The sequence below is a fragment of the Clupea harengus genome, chromosome 2 (assembly GCF_900700415.2).
Source record: "Clupea harengus chromosome 2, Ch_v2.0.2, whole genome shotgun sequence".
NCBI classification, from domain to species: domain Eukaryota; kingdom Metazoa; phylum Chordata; class Actinopteri; order Clupeiformes; family Clupeidae; genus Clupea; species Clupea harengus.
Genome location: NC_045153.1, coordinates 28,868,894 through 28,889,063, shown reverse-complemented (window position 1 = coordinate 28,889,063; position 20,170 = coordinate 28,868,894). Strand labels below are relative to the sequence as shown.

At 45.0% G+C, this 20,170-nt stretch overlaps 1 protein-coding gene across 2 annotated transcripts in view; it reads left to right on the top strand.

Annotated features, from left to right (window-relative positions):
* Nucleotides 1-2,278: 2,278 nt before the first annotated feature.
* Nucleotides 2,279-20,170, top strand: part of slc4a3 (solute carrier family 4 member 3) — a 43,737-nt gene continuing 25,845 nt past the window's right edge. For both annotated transcript variants that reach the window (XM_012836356.3, XM_031559976.2), the window contains exons 1-2: nucleotides 2,279-2,483; nucleotides 12,946-13,101. In XM_012836356.3, the coding sequence (XP_012691810.2) occupies nucleotides 13,048-13,101 (54 nt within the window). In that variant the 5' untranslated portion in view covers nucleotides 2,279-2,483; nucleotides 12,946-13,047. The remainder of the gene's footprint in view (nucleotides 2,484-12,945; nucleotides 13,102-20,170) is intronic.

Genomic DNA, 20,170 nt, shown 5'->3' with positions numbered 1-20,170 from the left:
GCAGGGACTAGGATTCCAGGCACCAGCCGGTAGGTGGGAGTAGCCTCCCCTTACTCATCCAACAACCCCCCCGCCTGCCCCGACCGTGGGTGTGTGTGGGGGGGGTGGGTGGGGGGGTCTCTGCGGGACATCCCCAGCCTCCCCTGCCAGTGAATTACAGGCTTATCAGGCAGACGGTCAGGCTGAGGAACGACCCGAGCCTCCTGCACTCCCTCAACCCAGTGCTCCTGCCCCGATGGAACGCAGCCGCTGCTGCCGCTGCTGCTGCTGGAGCACAGAGCTCAGGAAGGGATCAGTTAAGACAGGAGCTCTTGGAGCCAATGCACCGACAGGACGGAGACAAAACAAAAACACGTGCACACACGCAGCCACGCATGTGTGTTACCAGACGCTGCTGTGTTCAGATAGACCACAGCACAGAGCACAGCCTACTGTTTGAAATAGAATTTGATCTACATTTGAACTGAGACTACAAATATCATAGCACAATATTTTACAGATTGTATTGATATTCTACCATGGCCAACACCTCATTGCTTTGTCAGGAAACTCCATCCTGTTACTGGATCCATTTAATTTAAGGACTCTCTGCTCAGTGACCTTTCTGACATTGCAGTTGCTGACACAAAGTGAATTTAAATGAGTTCCATGACCGACAGTGTTGGGACTCGCCCTTCAAATCTGATAAATATTTAAAGAGACACTTTTTAAAGGAGATTAAAGAAGAGGTACTGCTTTATCTCACCGGGTTGGTGATAATCATATGCACCAGAGCCTGCACATTTCATCATGCAAGCACCCAGCGACAGGGTAGTTAAATACAATGGATGGTTGTGACTCTAGTATATCTTCCTAATTCATTGTGTGCTACAACTGCAATCAGGTTTAGTCCTGTTATGAAAATGTTATGAAAAGTCCATAAGGCTAGACAGATTGTTTCTCTGTCCAGCAAAAGTAAGAATCAAAAATGGAGATACAAATAATGATTGCTGTGTCGCTGTGTTCTTTAATAACCCATTATTTATAACTTAACACACTAGGATACGCTGTTCCATAAATGGAAATATTATATGTCAATGTGTGTTCTGTGTCAGCTTGTTTTCCTGTTGATCAGATGTAAACAAGCTATAAAACACCCCTGAAAAGTGTTCTCGTCATTATTTTATCATATCCAGTGGGTTTAAGAACACACATAATGTATTTTGGTGATCAAATCATAATGTAAACAAAGGTTTTGTTTTGTAAAATCAGATATGTATTGTCTTTCAATCCCACAAACTCAAGACATTTAAAAATTCTTTGGACAAAACGCAGCAGTATCTTCTTATTGCCACTAGGGGGCAGTATAAGTTTAAATCTAAGAGGTTGTGAGAGGTGAGCTGGAATGATTCCATTAGCAGGCCTGGGGCAAGTCCACTTACTGCAGAGTGTTCAGGTGCTCAACACCTGCATTCATGCTGCAAATAGCCTCATATATAACAACCATTATTCTGAACGCATTGGACCTAAGCTCACACTTCTCTTCCGGAAGTTTAAAATGCTTTTTGGTTTTTATGGGCTTATTGGCTTATAAAGCATGAATAAAAGTCACAGTAGTGACACAAACTGTAATATAGTGGCTGCAATGGTGAAACGATGAATACAATTCATTCAAAACAATAAATCATTGTAATCTGCAAGCATATGGATAAGCATAAGGAAACCCACACACATGATGATTTCAAGAGTAAGGCTGTGGTGGACACTACTTAATGGTCAGTGCAATTCTCTGCGTCCTACTTTAGAGAGAAGCTCCAGAGTGAATGCATCCTCTGTCAGCCAGCTCATCAATAAATCATTCTCATTACATCTGAGAGGTGCATTCCCCTCGGAGTGTAGGATGAGCTCAGAATCTAGAGTTCAGCTACTGACAGTCTACTCTGATTGAGCTCCAGTATACAGAATCGTGAGAAAATAGAGAATGGCTTAAAGTTTGCAGCCTAATTTGCAGCCTAACAGAAATGTTCAGACATCTGTAGTAGACCTCTAGCCAGAGTAACCAGGGGTGTGCTTGCAGTATTGCCCGTTATTTCAATCCAGTATATTTTATAAAGCTAATATATATTGTTTACATTGTTGATATAATCAATTATAACTGAAAACAAATATTATTCTTTGAAATAAGTAATCACTAAATTCTAATCTGAGTGATTGGATTTGATCCAGGTATCTTTCACACACAAACACACACACACACACACACACACACACACCCCTGAATAACATTGAACTCAATGACGAGTGCCATCCTTCTATTTTCTGCTGGACTTCTTGGACGGGGAGGTTGGTCCTCAGCATCACGTGGCCAAAGCTAGCATCCTCGTAGATGCCAGCAAGCAGCTGGAAAGTGGAGAGAGCCTTCACTATGGATCATCGCGGCTGCAGCCCTGTCTGACCACACCGCCTCCGACTCATTCTGCTCAAACAACACTCCAAACGCACAGGTAAGCAAGCTGACTCCAGATCAGACAGTGAGGCATGGAAGCTGTGATTGAAGATGCACACATACTACGGATGGGAAATGGACGCGCTGCTTGGCACGGCACAAAAGGAACACTGCCATCAAGTTGCCTAGAATGGATACTGACTCTCCCTCCTTTCAAGACCCTCATAGCGGAAATGTGTGTCAGCGTGAAAGGCAGGAACTAGAAACATGAGCGTTGTCGTAGGGATGGCTTACAGACTCGCTAATGTCCAGTTTAGATTCGAGAACGCCCGAGACGAGCGTAAAGGTTTGTGCATGTAAATGCACACACCCGGAGATGTGCAGTGGATAATATGCTTACAGGAAATCGGAAGCAGGTGAAGCATGCTTAGCTGCGGGGGAGGTTTTTTTGGTGTAATCATTAAGAATGATGTATCAGTATCCTAACTATGTATTCTGCGACGCGATGCAATTAATGGCAATCTTTACGAAAGTGACGATGAACAAATAGCAAAATGGTACATGGTGCGACTGTCCCATGTTAGGTAAAAACAAAGCACGACTAATTTGGAGTAAAAGCACATTGTAGCCTTAATGCCTGCAGGGGTAGACTGTAGAGTCATCCTAAACAGAAATAGCCATCCTAAATCGCCGCAAAAAGAATGCACATATAGGCATCGAACCCATTAGTTTGATAAGACGTTGACAGTTTTCCTATGGTGCCTTGTCAAATGCAACTGTCATCTGCACACATGGCGAAGCCAATTTATTATGACGACGTAGGTGAGCCCAGGGGGGTAAGACGAAGGCTACACCAGGGAGCTTGCTATGTTTCGTGTACTTGAGAAACATCTGTATCAATTATTAATCATTTCAGTCATAGTGCACAACAACAGAGGCACATATTTAGATGTACGCTGATATACAGTTTTCACACATGATCATGTTAGTGGGGGGGGGGTTGTGTTTTTAAAGGTGTGCATCATATGGTCTTGGTGAGATTTACAAAAATCCATTCAGTGATATGCCACTTTATTCATCAGCTGTGTGGGTAGCAGACACAATGTAAGTGCTCATCAGCTGCGTCCCGCCAATCATAGGTGTCCAGTCAGTGCATATGATTTCCTTTTTGATGTGCCAACGGGACATTCTCTCTCCCTTGTGTGTCTAGGGTCACAGCTGATGAGCACTTACATTGTGTCTGCTACCCACACATTTCTCTAAAAATAGATCCATACATCAACAGATGGGTCTATGTGCTGAAAATGAAACTGAAAATGACTCGCACAGATCTATCATGTGGACTAGGAAACCAAGTCCCGTGAGTCAGTCAGTCAGTCAGTTAGTGTACAGGTGTAGGCTATACCAGCATTGGATGTTGGATGTCTAAGCATGCTTTATTGGACCCTCATAGCTGGATTTTCATTCAAAGTGCAGTTGTACTGTGTGGCTCATGCTTCACAGTCCAATCCTTTCAGCATGGGATGCTAGCGTCAGCCATGGGCTATGGAAGCATGTTCATAAATGCTTCATGTGACCAACTGTTATTTCACACCAGTTCGACCACTTGGACAGTCTGCAGGGATAGACCAAACCTGGAGTGACACAGGAGCCCACGACTGCTACCCCCTCCTTGTAAATTCCACACGATACAAGAGCATGTGTCTCTGTTGGCCAATCACCATAGTCTCCTACACTAACTTTTGCCTTATCGTCACAGGCCCTCCACATAGATCAGGCCTGAACAGACGATTTGAAATGTGCCCATGAAATACGTTTAGAAGAGATATCTGGGATATCTGAAAAAGCTAAATAAACAACAGAGAAGTTGCCAGATGCCACGCCCAAAACATGGGATGCATAGCGTGCTGCAGCCCAACACTGACCACTCTACTAGGAATGAAACATAGAATAGAGGGGTTTCAGCCCAACACTCACCACTCTACTAGGAGTGAAACATAGAATAGAGGGGTTTCAGCCCAACACTGACCACTCTACTAGGAGTGAAACATAGAATAGAGGGGTTTCAGCCCAACACTGACCACTCTACTAGGAGTGAAACATAGAATAGAGGGGTTTCAGCCCAACACTGACCACTCTACTAGGAGAGAAACATAGAATAGAGGGGTTCAGGCCCTGGGCTCTGTAAAGCGCCTTGAGACAATTTGATTGTTTTGGCACTATATGAATTTAATTTCATTGAATGGAATTTCAAATACTGCCGGGTGGGGGGGTGGGGGGTAACGTTACCTCAGTTGATGAAATGAAATGGGGCATTTGAATACATAGGGTGAGCAGCTAAATTCACCATGAATAGAAAATGTTCAGACCTACCCACCGACATGCCATAGTGTAGGCTGCAGCAGCAACTTCACAACAGGGCCGTGCTTCAAAACCAAATTATTATGATTTCATGCAATCAAAACAGTCAAAACTGGTTTCATAAAAATCGTAGACATGAAGAGAAACTAAACTTTAGCTGTTTTTGATCAAATCACAGATTGCAACCGTGACTACAGTGGAGGGCTGTGGGTTTTAGGGGTTTGGCCCTTGATGAAAAAGATAGCTAGCATTTACTGTCAGTCACATTGTGTCAGACTAATCCAGAAGAAGGCTTTGGCCACTGAAGTTTTCGATAGGTTATGCCCACTTTGTAGAACGTAGAACAACTTGATCGCCGTGATGTGTTTGACAAGCAAAATTAGATGTCCCATTAAATTCTGAAGATGTAGTGAAGGCTTTGGAGGGCGGAGCTCAGACTGAAGCTTCACAGAGAACGAATCGAAACTGGATCAAATCTGTGTTCTGCCCTCACTCTCTGTTCCCGCACTGTTTAATGGGAGTAGGAAGTGGGCGGATTTTGTGTCTTGCAGTAATACGTAAAATATGCAATAAGATAAACATTATCTATTTTTTTATTTATTTGTTTAGGATGGGGAGTGGGGACATCTGCTGATCCTACCACTACACCCTGCATCTTACTCTACTGACTGATTGTTTATTATTTACTCGGTGTAGGGGAACTACTCTAAGTAGCATCTGAATCCAATTGTACATCAATGTGGAAGTACACTGTTAAAGCACTTTATCCTGAACCGTAATTTCATTAATGCTTCTCTAATCAATTGAATGGATGAGGTGAATGCGTACAGTGCGTGTTTGCTACTGGCCATGATCATCTACTATGATTATCTGCTGTTTGCTGATGCATTTTGCCTCTTCTAGTCCAACCATTTCAATGCCATGTTGAACTTCAGAGACGCCACCTAAGATTCACACATTCTGAGAAATGCAATGGAATGCACCTTGAAGTCATGGCAACATTTTAATGGAAATTCACGTGATGCATACTGCACTGGCTGCCTTTCTGGTTAGTTAGGTGGGTAAACTTAGCAGGTGTCCGCATCAGGATCTGAGTCTTTTTTACTTTTACACTCTCAGGTAATATTAATAAAATGAGTGAGTGAAGTGAATGCTGTGTATCTCAGTAGGAAATGCAGCTATAGGCAGATGTTGTCAGCCGGTTGTCACCTGGCAGTGGAGCTGTCCCTCATTCTCAGGCACACACACACACACACACACACACACACACACACACACACACACACACACACACACACACACACACACACACACACACACACACACACACACACACACACACACACACCCATTATCACTCATCCCCACCCAGACAGGGCTGCTGCCACAGGGTCAGCTGTGAAACAGAGATGCTGCAGTCTGCAGGTCTCTAGGTCCTGTGCTGTGATCACACCTGTGGTGGAGGTGCACAGGAGCGCTCTGGGTCTCTGACAGACAGTCAGGACATATGATGCCTGTGAGCATCAGGAACTCTTTTGTTGTCGGACAGTGTGCACTTTGGTTTGAAAAGGGCTTAATTAAGTACCAAGCATGGCTGGAGTCGGATTACAGAAGCAACAATGTTCTGATGTTCAGTCTCATATGCATTTACGACTCGGTGTATAGTTATTGCCATTGTGCTCTAGTGTGTGTGTGTGTCTGTGTGTGTGTGTGTGTGTGTGTGTGTGTGTGTTTGTGTGTATGTGTGTGTGTGTGTGTGTGTGTGTGTGTGTGGTGTGTGCTGTAGCACTCACAGTATGTTGTCCCCTTAATTACTTAAGTGTTGCACACACACTAGTGACACATTTAGAACTGGGATCCATGGAGGAATGTGAATCTTGTCAGCAATGTGCTCTCCTCTCTCGGTAAACCATTACGCTTGCACAATGTATGACCTGAAATGAGACTAAACAGTGAAGCTAAAGGTTATTTGATTGTTCAATGTATGCATTGATTTAATGTATAAGTAAATAATATATAAGAGACACCTGTTGCTCTCCCAGGCCAGTGCCAGCCAGCCCTGTCTGTTTTGGCAACGTTGGGATTATTAAGTGTTCCCAGGATGCCTTGTGTGTGTAGCGAACACATACACAAGGTTATTTGATTGTTCACTGTATGCACTGATTTAATGTATTTGGACAATAGACAGTATTCACAGTAGTCACAGTGAATAGTTTATTCGCTGAACAATAGTTCTAGCATAGAGTAGAGAGGTTTTGTCCAACCTGTATTATGAGTGTAGCAGAAACCCAAGGACATAGTTGAGGTATTAGATAGTGCTCTGAAAAAAAGAAGTTATTGGGCCCTAGTTTGACGGTGGAATCTTGGGCAAAAATGGCCGATTCCTCCTGGGCGGGTTGTCTTAAACGCCGGTGAAAAATTAAAAAGGCCGCCGAGGATTTTGGATAAAGGCGTGGCGACTCTTCTCTGACAGGAAACATTTGCATGCTCCCCAATCACAAACCATCACTGCCCAAGTCTAATTTATCTATCAGGAAAAACATTTCGTGTTCCATTTATTGGAAGAGTGGCGCGTAATGCCAACATATTTCTGTAATAGCAAGGAAGTAGGAACAAACATGGCCGCAGATATAAAGTTAGCACATCTTCTGGCAGACTTTAAAAAAAGAATACATTGTTTCTTTTAAAAAGTTTAAGCTCGAGCGCGGGGAAAGAGGGTTGGTTTGTCCGATTTGTCAGCAGTAAAATAATGTCATCCATGATGTAAATACACAATAATGACATTTCTTCTTGTTTTCTATTCATATATTAATTTCCCACAAAATATCTATCTCCATGGCTGTAACGGCAAGCAAAAAAAGATTCTTGCATTCAGGTTGGTCCCGGTGGCTCGCAACGTCCCGTTTCTTATCGATATCGTCTGTATATCTACACATAGTCAACAGTAGCCCTGTAAATGAATGCCATTGATGCAATACTCGGCTAAACAGGCTTTCACCAAGGATAACAGTTTAATCTAATTAACGTCGAAAACCATAGTTACCTGAGACGAACCTAATATACTGTTGCAGCTATGCTATTTGGGAAATGAGTGAAAGTAGCTTACTACGAAAATCTGAGTCTCTATCAGAAATCTTTTATTTTCCCGTTATCTTCTGCTCCTAGTTGCACCGCAGCAAGTGCCAGAATGTCTGCTGAAACATTTTACATTTCAGCAAAGATGTAAGCTATGCATTTTTCGTTTCAGTAGCCTACCTAGCTCTGAAGTTGAAAATGTGTTCCCTTAGACGAATTTAGATTATTAAATTGAATAGGTATAACATGTTACGCATATTTGGACGTTTTGCATTCTTGGCCTACATAAATTCTCCAGAATGACGTGAGATGAGCTATATCGATCTCGACAAAAAATAACGTTAGCTTTTCTTGGAATTTAAGTGGGAATCAAAGTTTCTTTATTTATATATAGGCTCAAAATCACATACCCTTATTAACAATACAACAGGCAGTTCGATGGGATGTGGCTAAGGCATTTTAAAACATGTCTGACAATTTTATGTCAATAAATGTAATTGTTTTGTATAACAGAAGAAGCTCTACGGTTCTCTTCGAGAACACTGTCCAGAACCCGCAGCGATATTGCCATCTTTTTACATCGGAATCTCTTCTGACGCATTCGGTTTAAAGGGACGGCTCAATACAGCCACTTTGTGCCGTCGACCACACCTTTACCGCTCTCTCTGAAGCGTGTCATGTTTGTGCCTTTGACCACACCTTTACCGCTCTCTCTGAAGCGTGTCATGTTTGTGCCTTTGACCACACCTTTACCGCTCTCTCTGAAGCGTGTCATGTTTGTGCAACAGTAGGCATGCAGTGTTGTTTCCACCAGCTATTTTCGCCCACTGACATTGATTAGGTTAGTTGTAATAGTAATGTTGGCAACGAGGCAATGTTTAGAGAGGTACTGTACTTTTTCTTTGGCATCTGTTATTCCTTGGGCTACCTTATATATGTTTATCTGGTGTTAATGTTTGTCTGGTTTATAAATTCCAACTCTCTCTCTCAGTCTCTCTACACAGGATTGACTGCTTCATAGCCTGCACCATCCTCCTGTCAGCAAGTGATAGTGAGTGGGAGAACATTTGATACGTGTTTGTGGTCGGGGTTAAGGTGGATGTGGGGAGGGGTGGAGAAGGCGTCAGCACTACTGAAGGGCAGTAGGGGCTACAGTGGACATCACAGATAAACTGTCCACTGGTCAATAACTAGGAGGAAGCTCTTGTCCATCAGAAGACAAGGTAGGTTAACTGAAGTGCTTTGGCTGGCTTAAAAGCTGCTAAAGGCTTTTGGGGGGTAGGAGACCAGACATGTTTGCACAATAAGTAGTCATGGAGATGCATGCAGGAAGCCCTGGCCACCAGGGTAACAGTAGACTGGGGGATTCCAGTGCAGGGGAATGTGTGGCGCCATTGGAACATTATGGGCCTCCCTGTTTTTTTTTTGTTTTTTTAAAGATCAGTGAAACATGCTTGCCTGTCATTCAGAGCTGTAATGAGGTCCTCAGTCTGAGTGGGCAGCTTTGCAGCCTAAGTCAGAGTGGATCCTGAAGGGCACTTGGGGGTGGAGATTGTGTTTTGTTTACAGTGTGGAAACACATTCATTTCAGTACAAGCCTCTGCCCACTGTCCAGCCCCTCTTGTAAATCATCATGGGGATTGTGTCCTTGTGTTAATGTGCCTGAGCACTAGTGTAAAGGAGCCATTAGTGATAAGAGATTGACCCACGGGCTGGAAAGGAAAACAAGCACCTGCAGTGGAGAGCGATGATTTGAGGGAAGCATGAACGTGACGCTCGTGTGCCAAGGCTACAGTGGAATATCTGTGGCAGTCTGTGACAGGTCGTGTTTCAATATGGTCTTTTATACAACTCCTGCTGCTGCTGCTGCTCCTGCTGCTGTTGGTGCTGAGGTTGGGTTGTAGTCATTCAGGACTACGATTGGGAAGTGATGTGAGTATACTGTGGCATTTGGTTTGAAATGTTACTTAAGGCTCCTCTTGGTATGACTGGAAGCTATAAAACTGGCCTTAATATCACTCTAACTCTGTTTGTGTGTGTGTGTGCATGCGTGTGTGCGTGCGTGTGTGTGTGTGTTCGTGTGCGTTTGTTTGTGTGTGCTTTCGTGTGTGTGTGTGTGTGTGTGTGTGTGCTTGTGTGTGTGCGTGTGTGTATGTGCATGTGTGTGTGTGCATGTGTGTGTGTGCATGTGTGTGTGTGTGCATGTGTGTGTGTGTGTGTGCGTGTGTGTGTGCGTGTGTGCATGTGTGCGTGTGTGTGCGTGTGTGTATGTGTATGTGTGTGTGCATGTGTGTTTGTGCATGTGTGTGTGTGCATGTGTGTGTGTGTGCGTGCGTGTGCATATGCGCGTGTGCGTGCGTGCGTGTGTACGCGTGTGTGTGTGTGTGTGTGTGTGTGTGTGTGTGTCTATCTGTCAGTGTAAAAGCCAATTGAGAGTCTTGATGGAAGGCGCAGATGCTGACACATGACAAGGAATGCCGTGCATGCAGATCCAAGGGAGAAGGGCTCTTCTGTTGATTATGTTACTGACTCTTCTGATATTTTCAAATATGACAGAGACTTCCTGCTATTCGACTCATTGTGTGCTTGTGACTACTTTTCACTCTCCACAAGAAGCCAAATGCTAGTAATCTGAGTTCTTTGAGGGTTCATCTGACAGAGGAGCAAGTGGATGACATCTGACAGTCCAAGAAAGCAGCTGCTACTCTTACCAATTACTCATCTCTGCAGTTACCAGTCTGTTTCAAAGAGCAAAAGCTTGCCTCAAGGCCACAAGACCAGCACACACCAAGGCTGACCAGGAGGCCACCGCTCTCTGGCTCCCTGGAGTCAATCTTGGAAGGAGGGGCGATTAGTTGTGGCCTGCCCTCTCGCCCACTGCCCCGGGTATAATTGCAGAGCAGTCATGCCTGGCATGTGTACATGGATGAGAGGCACCTGTTGCTCTCCCAGGCCAGTGCCAGTCAGCCCGGTCTGTTTTGGCAACGTTGGGATTATTAAGTGTTCCCAGGATGCCTTGTGTGTGTAGCGCTACATTAATAGCAGTTTTCCACTTAGACGTGGGCTAATTGCAGAGGGCAAATGAATCATCCTGAAGAATAGCGGGTCTATAAATACCCCTGTATAGACAATTTCCAGTGGCATCATCAATGCAGCCGAGAAAGGCCTATAATAAACCTGTTTTTCCTGTAATAATAAAGGAAAATAAATAAAAATAAAGGACAATTTAATTTCATGTAAATCAGTTGCTCCCAGTTGTTAATCACTGCTCAGTGACCTTAATAACCTCAGTCATTTATATGCAAAATATGGAATTTATACTGTCAGTCACTCAGTTTGTAACTGTACTCACGGCTGTATTTGAGGGAATGTCCAGGAAGGTATAATGTCCTCTCTGCTGCAGCATTTCTGTGGTTTATTTGTGGCTCAAGCGAGAGGCTGATTGTTCCTTTTATGCTGCTGATTGCACTCTGATTGAAAAACAGCCATGAAATAGAGGGATTCTCTCCTTTTTTTCCCCTCCCTCAATCCCTCCCACCTCCCGAAATGGAGAAACATGATGAAAAGTGCCAACATCTATGGCTAATCTCAGTGCTGGCATGGTGCTGGCTTTCTTTCCTGCCGCAGCCACTGAGCTGCAGCTGACGGAGGCTGAGATGGAGAAATGAGTCACCAGGTCCTTCATCAGCGCTGTTTGTGATGAAGCAGAAGCAGAATCCTCGCTAAGCGCTCACGCTGTCACCAGAATCACAGGCATTGCACCCCTGAATCATTCAGCCGGCCTGCGCCATGGCGACCGCAGCTGTTCCCTGCAGCATCCCGTGGTCCTCTGTGTAATGGTGGTCAGCCCGTTGCACCCAGAGCTCACTGGTCAGTGGTGGATCTTTGAGGTTCATGTGTGTGTGTGTGTGTGTGTGTGTGTGTGTCTCTCTCTCTCTCTCTGTGTGTGTGTGTGTGTGTGTGTGTGTGTGTGTGTGTGTGTGTGTGTGTGTGTGTGTGTGTGTGTGTGTGTGTGTGTGTGTGTGTGTGTGTGTGTGGGCACATTATTGGTTTGCATTGGATGTGAGTAAACCAAAGGCTTATTCACATGTGTTTGTATGATGGAGAGAGAGAGCGCTGTGTTTCCCCTCATCCTCTCCTGGTTATAATCCCTTCCTCCACTAAATTGTATCAGAGAGAGAGCAAGTGTGTCCCTTTGCTTTCCCTGGCAGCTTAGAGCTGCAGATTTGCCTTGTGTTCTGTGATCTGCCGGTGCCGGATCAGATCCTGCTGGTGAACACCTGGCCAGGTAGCGCAGCGGCGCCGGAGCTTAACTTTGGGTCAGCACCAGGAGACGGGCTTCATCTGCCTCATGGATCTCAGAGGCTGGGTGTCCTCCGGCGTCTCAACCCTGTTGTATTTCACTTAATCCACTAACAGCATTTCAAGGCAGTGGGTTTTTGAAGTGCTGTTTTTAGAATCTCGTTGCATCTGGGTTGCTTTCACCCAATTGTTTCAAGGCCAGTGGGTTTAGAGTAGGAGATAAAAAAAATGAAATGTGCATAGCAGAGTGGAACTGTTTAAAAATGGGTCCCAAGCACATCCACTGTGACTCAGCATAAGAGGAACAGCTCAGTTTGTCCTCATTCCTTCCCTCACTGTGGAGTCTGGTTTAAAGGGAGTGCGTTTGCTTAAGCCCGCAGCCTTGGCATTGGAAGTCAAGCTCTTGAACTGCAATGCTAAATAAATCTGGTATCTAATCTTGGTCGTGTTCCTTCTCTGACAGTTCAGCATTGAGGTTTACTATGTTGCTTCTTCAAAACCTTTCCATTCACCACGGCTTATTCATCTTGCTCAATCTGGTTCATGGCGCAAGTGTAGCAGGAGTGTGTTCACCCTCTTCAAGCTCTCGGAAAAGAGTGTGAGTCGCGCTCAGCGAAATAAGCATGTCCACTCACCTTGCTGCTGCCATGCTTGTTTTACGGTGCAAGAGTGAGAGCTGCTACTGCTCTGTGCTGGCTGGTTTGCATCTATTAGAGGTCAGTGACCTGGGCCTGCTAGGAATAGCTCCCTGCTCACCTGTTCCTGTCTGTGTGCTCCTGCAGGTTATGCCACCCCACAGGTTGACTGGAAACCCAACTGTGAAAGAGAAGGGCTGATCCCCCCACCCCTGAGCTCCCACCGCCGCCGCGCCCCTCACGGTCCCCATGGCCACAGGAGGCCATGCCCCCGAGACAGATGTGTTGATCAACCTGCATCAGGTAATGAGCCAACAAAGCACCCACCACATCCCACCCCATCCCCCCACCTTCCTGTTCAGACCTCATCTAGCAACACCATCACACTGCTCTTTTAAAAAGCCAGACAGAAGAGAGGGGGGAAATGTATGTTTGTGTTTTTATTTCCCGTCATGGTTAATTGAAGAGAGAGGAAGAAACTGCTCACCGCGCACTCTTTTGAAGAGGTGAACTCTGTTATAAGGGTTAAGTGATACTCGGAGCAACGCACTGAACGTGCAGCAGTGTTGGTGATGATAAAGTGAAATATACAGTGAAATATACTGAATAATTAGCCTTGGTTGCCACACGGTCTCCTGGGCAACAGCTGAGTGAAGTGAAAGCCAGTGGCTCAGTGCCCAGCATGTAGGGCTGAGGTGGGTGAGTTACATGTTTTGAGAGAAGGATAGAGAAAACAAGATAGAGAGAGAGAGAGAGAGAGAGAGAGAGAGAGAGAGAGAGTGAAGGAGGAAGCCATGCAGAGAACTATGCCATCTGCCTGAGTAACTTGTCAGCTCTGTGCTCTGGGCTCGGTCATATGCGCGTGGGAATACTGCAGACTACATATGTGTGTACAGATGATGGCCACGTCATCAGAATCTGTCAGGGCTAACATGAAGCAAATCAGTTGGTCTAATGTTTGGGAAACAAGATAATATTGGCTTGAGGAAAGAAAGCATGCTTGGTCATAATTGGCATGTTTCGTGTCAGGTCAGGAGAAAATACTTTTCAGTAAAGCTTGGTAACTTTGGTTGAGATTATTTTAAAAGTATACGTTTATTGAGAGTTGTTCAGTGAAGATGTTGGCGATACTATTTCCTAACCTCTCATCATATCTGACGATGTTTATTTGTGTTCACCAAATCCCTTTAAATGTTAAACTATTCTGTCTTCTAATGAAGAATAGGGAGTGGAATGTCTATGAATTGGTGATTCAGTGTATCAGTTCATCAGAGCGAGAGTGAGTGACCTTTAATGGACTTGGGGAAACCTGAGAGGAGAGCAGAGGTTTCTAACTCACTGGAGCGTGGGTTTCTTATTGACTGTGTTAGGGACTTATGTAAGAGTAGAAGTGACACTATCACAGAGCCCTCAGTTTAGCCTCCACGTGAGAGGCGTCCTGGCCTGTTGGGTCTGGGAGCCGGGAGTAGCCACCCTGTCCCTCAGCTCTTGGCCCTGACACAGGCTTAATGGACCTGTTGATGCATGACTGTGATATACGGTGGCACTAAGAGAACCACGAGAAGACCAGGCCCCTCTGCATTGAGCGAGGTTCTGTTTTGTTTGGGGAGTTGAAAAGCTCATTCTCAGCTAAGGACACTATTGGCCTCACGGGCTATGAAAGAAACATTGTGAAACAGCACAAAACGATTGGTTGCCCTTTGCTACTAGCTGTTAGCACTTGTTTTGGCTTCCTGAAACACTGTGAGCTTTCTGGCATCTTTATAAGCACCAAGAGCACCTATGGTTGACCTTTAGAACAATGACAAAAACCTCTGAAGGAGTGTGTAAAAATTGTAACTGCTGTTAGATTTTACTTATTGTCACAGCATGCTGGAAACAAATATCTTTCTTTGGTTAGACAGTCAGAATATATGAATGAGGAAGTTTTACTTTAATACATTAGTCAGTGTAAACCAATACTGATCATTAGCCAATAGGCTAATATACCCAAAGTAGCTAACTTTAGCTGATTTCCCCCAAATCCTGTAATTAGGTTTAATTAACTGAAAAAGCTCGAACTTATGATCTGTAATGATTTGTAATCAAATATATTTGATCTGTAATGCAGCAACATTTGCATGTGTTGAAAATATTTCGAGAAGCAGGCTGAGAAGCAGCAGAGATGGGTAAAATGTCTGAAGTAACACCCAGTATGATCTATAACACCCAATGTGATTTATAACAGAAAAGACAAAGATCTTTAATAGCATCACATATACTTTTGTAAAATTAGTCAAACACATTCATCTACGGATTGTGGGTATAAGATACTAGGACCTGGAGAGAGTGTGTTCTTTGAAGGTGTACTATTCGCCAGAAGTGTGTGTCTATTTCTCTGCTTCTCCTCAACCTCATACCTCAACAGCTGAAAAATGGTGACTTTATTGCAGGCTCTCAGTCTTCTGTAGTCTGTGTGTGTATTAATGATGAAAGAAGCAAGAGCGAGAGAGCAACAGAGAGTCGGCCGATGGGGGATTGCCACCATCCCTCATATTGATGTCACTCTTCCTCGGGAAATGAATGGCGCTTCGCCCCTCTGACAGTGGTGAGAGGTGCATGGGGGAACAGTATGCCCTCAAATCACCATGTCTGTGATCTTTGTCCATATATATGACGGAGCAAAGACTCCAGAAAGCTGCCTGGAATTGAGCTGGCCACTCACTTAACAGCATGAATTCCTAAACCCTGTTTGCTTCTTTACATTGGCAGAGACTGGGGCTGGACATGAGACACAACAAAAATACCTTCATTCCATGCTGGTCATAAAAGGTGCCACTGGGCCTGTCATACTCTGAGTATAGCTCCGGTGGGCTTACCCTGGGCTTAGGCTAGGGATGAATGATCCCGCTAGTATAGATCATATTATTGAGGTTGGGGGATCTCCTGAAGGTTGTGTCAACATTTGGACAATATTAGGTTTGTGAAGAGTTATAGCCTGAGGTCTGTTCTAGTCAGTCGGTTGGTTTATTTTAGCTGTTGGGATTATCGGGAGTTTGCTGTGGTCAAGTGATTGGGCCAAAGATGAAAATGTGTTGTGATTAATTGGCCTAAGAGTATTACAAAAGGCAGTGGATTGCTCTAAGCATTAAGGATGCTATTTAAAAAAGACATTATTCAAATGACAGACAGGTGTCTTTCTAAAAAAGACAAAATTAGTTACTCAGTCTTTTTTTTTTAAGCTCTCTTCTTTCAAAGATTCCTTCCAAGTGTTCTTCTTTCCAAGTGACTACCACCAATTTAAAACTTCTGTTTCGTCTTCAGTTGATCACCCACAGAATTGTACTTCTAAAAAAGCAGACCAATTAAGAAACAAAAAAAAGTAATTCTGAAGAGCCAGAGGGAACATTTTTGAACTCTGAAATAAAAGCACTTCAACCATCAGGGTATCACCCTCGGAACTAAGGGAAATACAGATCACTAAACCTGTGACAGCCACATCCTTGACTAAGGTAACATCTGCTCTTCCGAGCCATTCCCACGGGAGACAACTGTTTCAACTTGGAAAAGCACAGAAAACCATATCGTTTTCTCCATATAATGTATCACACATTGTATGCAAAATGCATGAATGTATTCATGTGCAGAATCTGCCGATTTGGTCCTTTACTTGAAACCTAGCAGATTTATCATGATTTTAGCATATTTTATCATGCTATGCTGGGGATCTTGCCATCAGTCATGATGATAATTTTTCAAATGTTTTGTTCTGGAGAAGTCACTGCTATTCTGACTCACAACTCCCCCATGTCTTCATATCACCAAGTCTTATCTTGGAGTGTCGCTGTTCTGACCTACTCTCACTGGAGAGGCTGCAGATGGTTCTGTGGTCGGTGGATGACCTGGGATGGCTGCCGCTAATTTGCTAGTACACCAGGTTGTATGCCGTATTGCCTTCATCTACACTTTTGGGGAGGGTCACTGTTGACCATCAGTTATGGTTGGCTAGGACTGAGACACAGGTCTCTTTAGAGAGCATTAGGTCTGCACACCTGTTGAGTTAGTCGATCATACCTTAGATCCATATGATTATAGAGTACTACATTAACTAGAGTTATACATGTTAGAGGATATTGCATGTATATCATGAACACAGCAACATTTTATGCATTACACTATATCTCTCTGTGATCAGCAGTGGTTTGTAATATTTAGTTTTCTTATGTAAAGCCACATTTTGATATCTACATATTGACTTGAGTGTGTCGACGTAGCAACATACTGGAGGAAGGCAAACCCGTTTGTAACTTGCACCGAGACACTCTCTCATCTGACCATATGTCCTGATTTATACTCACACTCCAATCTTTGAGAGCAGGAGTCATTCTCAGTCTCAGCACCTGCTCAACAGTAACCATTGGTTACCAGCCGATTAGAATTTCCCCACCACGCACAGCAACCATCCCCTCCCATCTCCTCCGTTACCATAGCTCCATTGTCTTCAAAAGTGAGGAGGACAAACCCCGTGTTTGTATTTAATTATGCTTTTTACTGTGTGCCGTCTGACCAAAGGTACAGACATGAAATATTGCGGTGGAACGATGAGTCATCCTGCCCTGTGGAAAATGTCATTTCCTGTGACTCTCAGCTCTCCTGCCCTCCCAGTGCGGGGCAGCTGTGTGTGCAGTAAGGGGCATGTGTAGGGAAATGGAGGGGAAAAAATGGTCAAGGAATCATTCTCCTCTCGAGGGAGTTTAATGACTTTATTATTATAATTGGTGCTCATCAAGCTAATTGCCCTTCTGATAAGCCCAATTCCCATGGTGTTCCTCATATTAGTCTGGTGGCTGTTTGCCCTGGTGTGGCAGGTGGGTATGGCGTCCGTTTTATGTCATATGTTGCGAGCACGATAAGACATGCTTACGAGCAAATTATATTATTCCACATGCTCAGGTATTAACGGCAAAGATATGAACTGAGCTCTTGAAGTTGAATTCTGCCTGCGTAAATCAACCTGAAGGGCTTCCATGACCTATAGCTTCCAGCCTAGGTTCAAAGAGGGTCTGTGTGGGTGTGATTGCCCCCAAATTGTCAAAAGTCAGGTGATTCGTGCGAGAAGAATTCAACTTGAAGAGCACAGTTAACCTTTGAGAGTGCATGTGGCCTCTTGCGCTCGCCAAGCAGAAAGTCCCTCATGCGTGGTGGCTACTTTGTGTACTTACTATATAGTTATACACTCGGCTGCTTTGTGTACTTACTATATAGTTATACACTCGGCTGCTTTGTGTGCTTACTGTATAGTTATACACTCGCAAGTGGCATTCTTTGTGTACTAACTGTATAGTGATACACTCGCAAGTGGCATTCTTTGTGTACTTACTGTATAGTGATACACTGGCAAGTGGCATTCTTTGTGTACTAACTGTATAGTGATACACTCGCAAGTGGCATTCTTTGTGTACTTACTGTATAGTGATACACTCGGCTGCTTTGTGTACTTACTGTATAGTGATACACTCGCAAGTGGCATTCTTTGTGTACTTACTGTATAGTGATACACTCGGCTGCTTTGTGTACTTACTGTATAGTTATACACTCGCAAGTGGCAGTCTTTGCCTCTCCCTATGTTTTGTTTTTCGTGGATCACTGCCTGCACTACTCTTGGTTGTGGAATATGTGTGCGATAACATATATTGTGTGAGTGGCAGTTAATATCTGAGCCGGTGCAATAATATAATTCTGTGAGCATGCTGTATTGCGCTCGTGGCATATGACATAAATCTGATGCCGTAGATCTGGTTTAGTGCCGCTGCACAGCCGTCCCTCTCCATCATTCCGCTCTGGCTGACGCCAAACCTCTGCATGCTCCATTCCTGAGGTTTTACATAAACAGCAAGCTGTGGAGCCGTGACCCCCGGGGTCCAGCTTGGACAGGGTTGGCATGGCAACGTCACCATTATTGCCAGTCACCAGCTGGAGCCTTGCGTCAGCCCCGGCTAACGAGAGCAGATCAGGAGCTCAGGGCCTGAGGAGTGGCCACTCGCCCTTCGGCTTGACTGATTGTCTGTGTCCTGCGTCCTGCAGTACCCCAGTGTGTGCTCCGGCTCACTGCTCCACACTCCACCTTACTAAGCGGCTGTGACACAGCAGGGCCCCCTTGCCCTTGTGCCCGCTGCCCGCTGCAGCTGTCTCCTGAGCCGTGTCCCCCCCTGTGGAAGGAGATCAGTGCCACCTGAGTGAGAGCCCAGGCAGGGAGCCCCCCCCCCCCCCCCCCCCCCCTCCTGCTGACCTGGGCTTGGGTGAGACTCTCTTATTTTGGAGAGACCAATGACCCCCGTCTTTGCCGGTGATAAAAAGAGGCGGCTGACTGCACCGCTTGCAGTGTTGACACAAAGCCTTCAGGTGGGTTGCCTGGGTGAGACACAAAATCCCCTGAACAAGAGGCCTCTACTCTACTCCACTCTCCTCTCGTGCCACTGTACAGCCTCCCCCATGGCTCAGCACTCTTCTGGCGCCCGCTCTGGGCCGTGCCCTGAATAGAATGAAATGAATTGGATTGAATCGAGTGGAAGCCTTGAAAAAGCCGCTCTTTCTCCTCCTGCGTAGGGCACACTGGGGAAACCTGCCTCTTACCTGAGAGACAGACCCAGGATCAGGTGCACGAGATCTGAGGTTAGGGGGCACTAGGTGAGTGGGTGGAATTGTGAGCTTGCCTGCTCCATTCACCTTGCTGGGATATGCCCAGCTGTATCTGCCGTTTACCCAGGACGCCGATGAAAGGCCGACAAACACACACATCTGCTGGCCCACACTGATTTCCCATTTGCACCACCTCTGTTTGCTTTGGTGCCACACTGAATAGAGATGCCATCCATAACCTTTATGGTGCGGGTGAGCTCCGCTACGTTTGTGTGGGCTATTAACATTTGCACAAAGCGTTGCCTTAAACAGGGGCTGGACAAATGCTCTTCTCGGCCCCCTTGCCCTGTTTGTCATTCAGTGAGGTGGGGCAATTGGGCCAGTGATGCGATCAGTAATGATAAAAGAGATGCAGCTACGTGACGGCAAAAAAGAGCCCCGTTACCATTGCCATTGTGCTGTGATTATCAAAGACAATTGAAAGTGAAAGAGCCAGAAAGGGAGCGAGAATGTGTGTTTGTGTGTGTGTGTGTGTGTGTGTGTGTGTGTGTGTGGGTGTGTGTGGGTGTGTGTGTGTGTGTCTTTGTGTGTGTGTGTGTGTGTATGTATGTATGTATGTATGTATGTATGTATGTATGACAGAGAGAAAGAGAAAGAGGGGGAGAGGGAGAGAGAGAGAAAGAGGGAGAGAGAAAGAGAGAGAGAAAGAGCGAGAGAGAGGGAGAGAGAGAGGGAGAGAGAGAGAGAGAGAGAG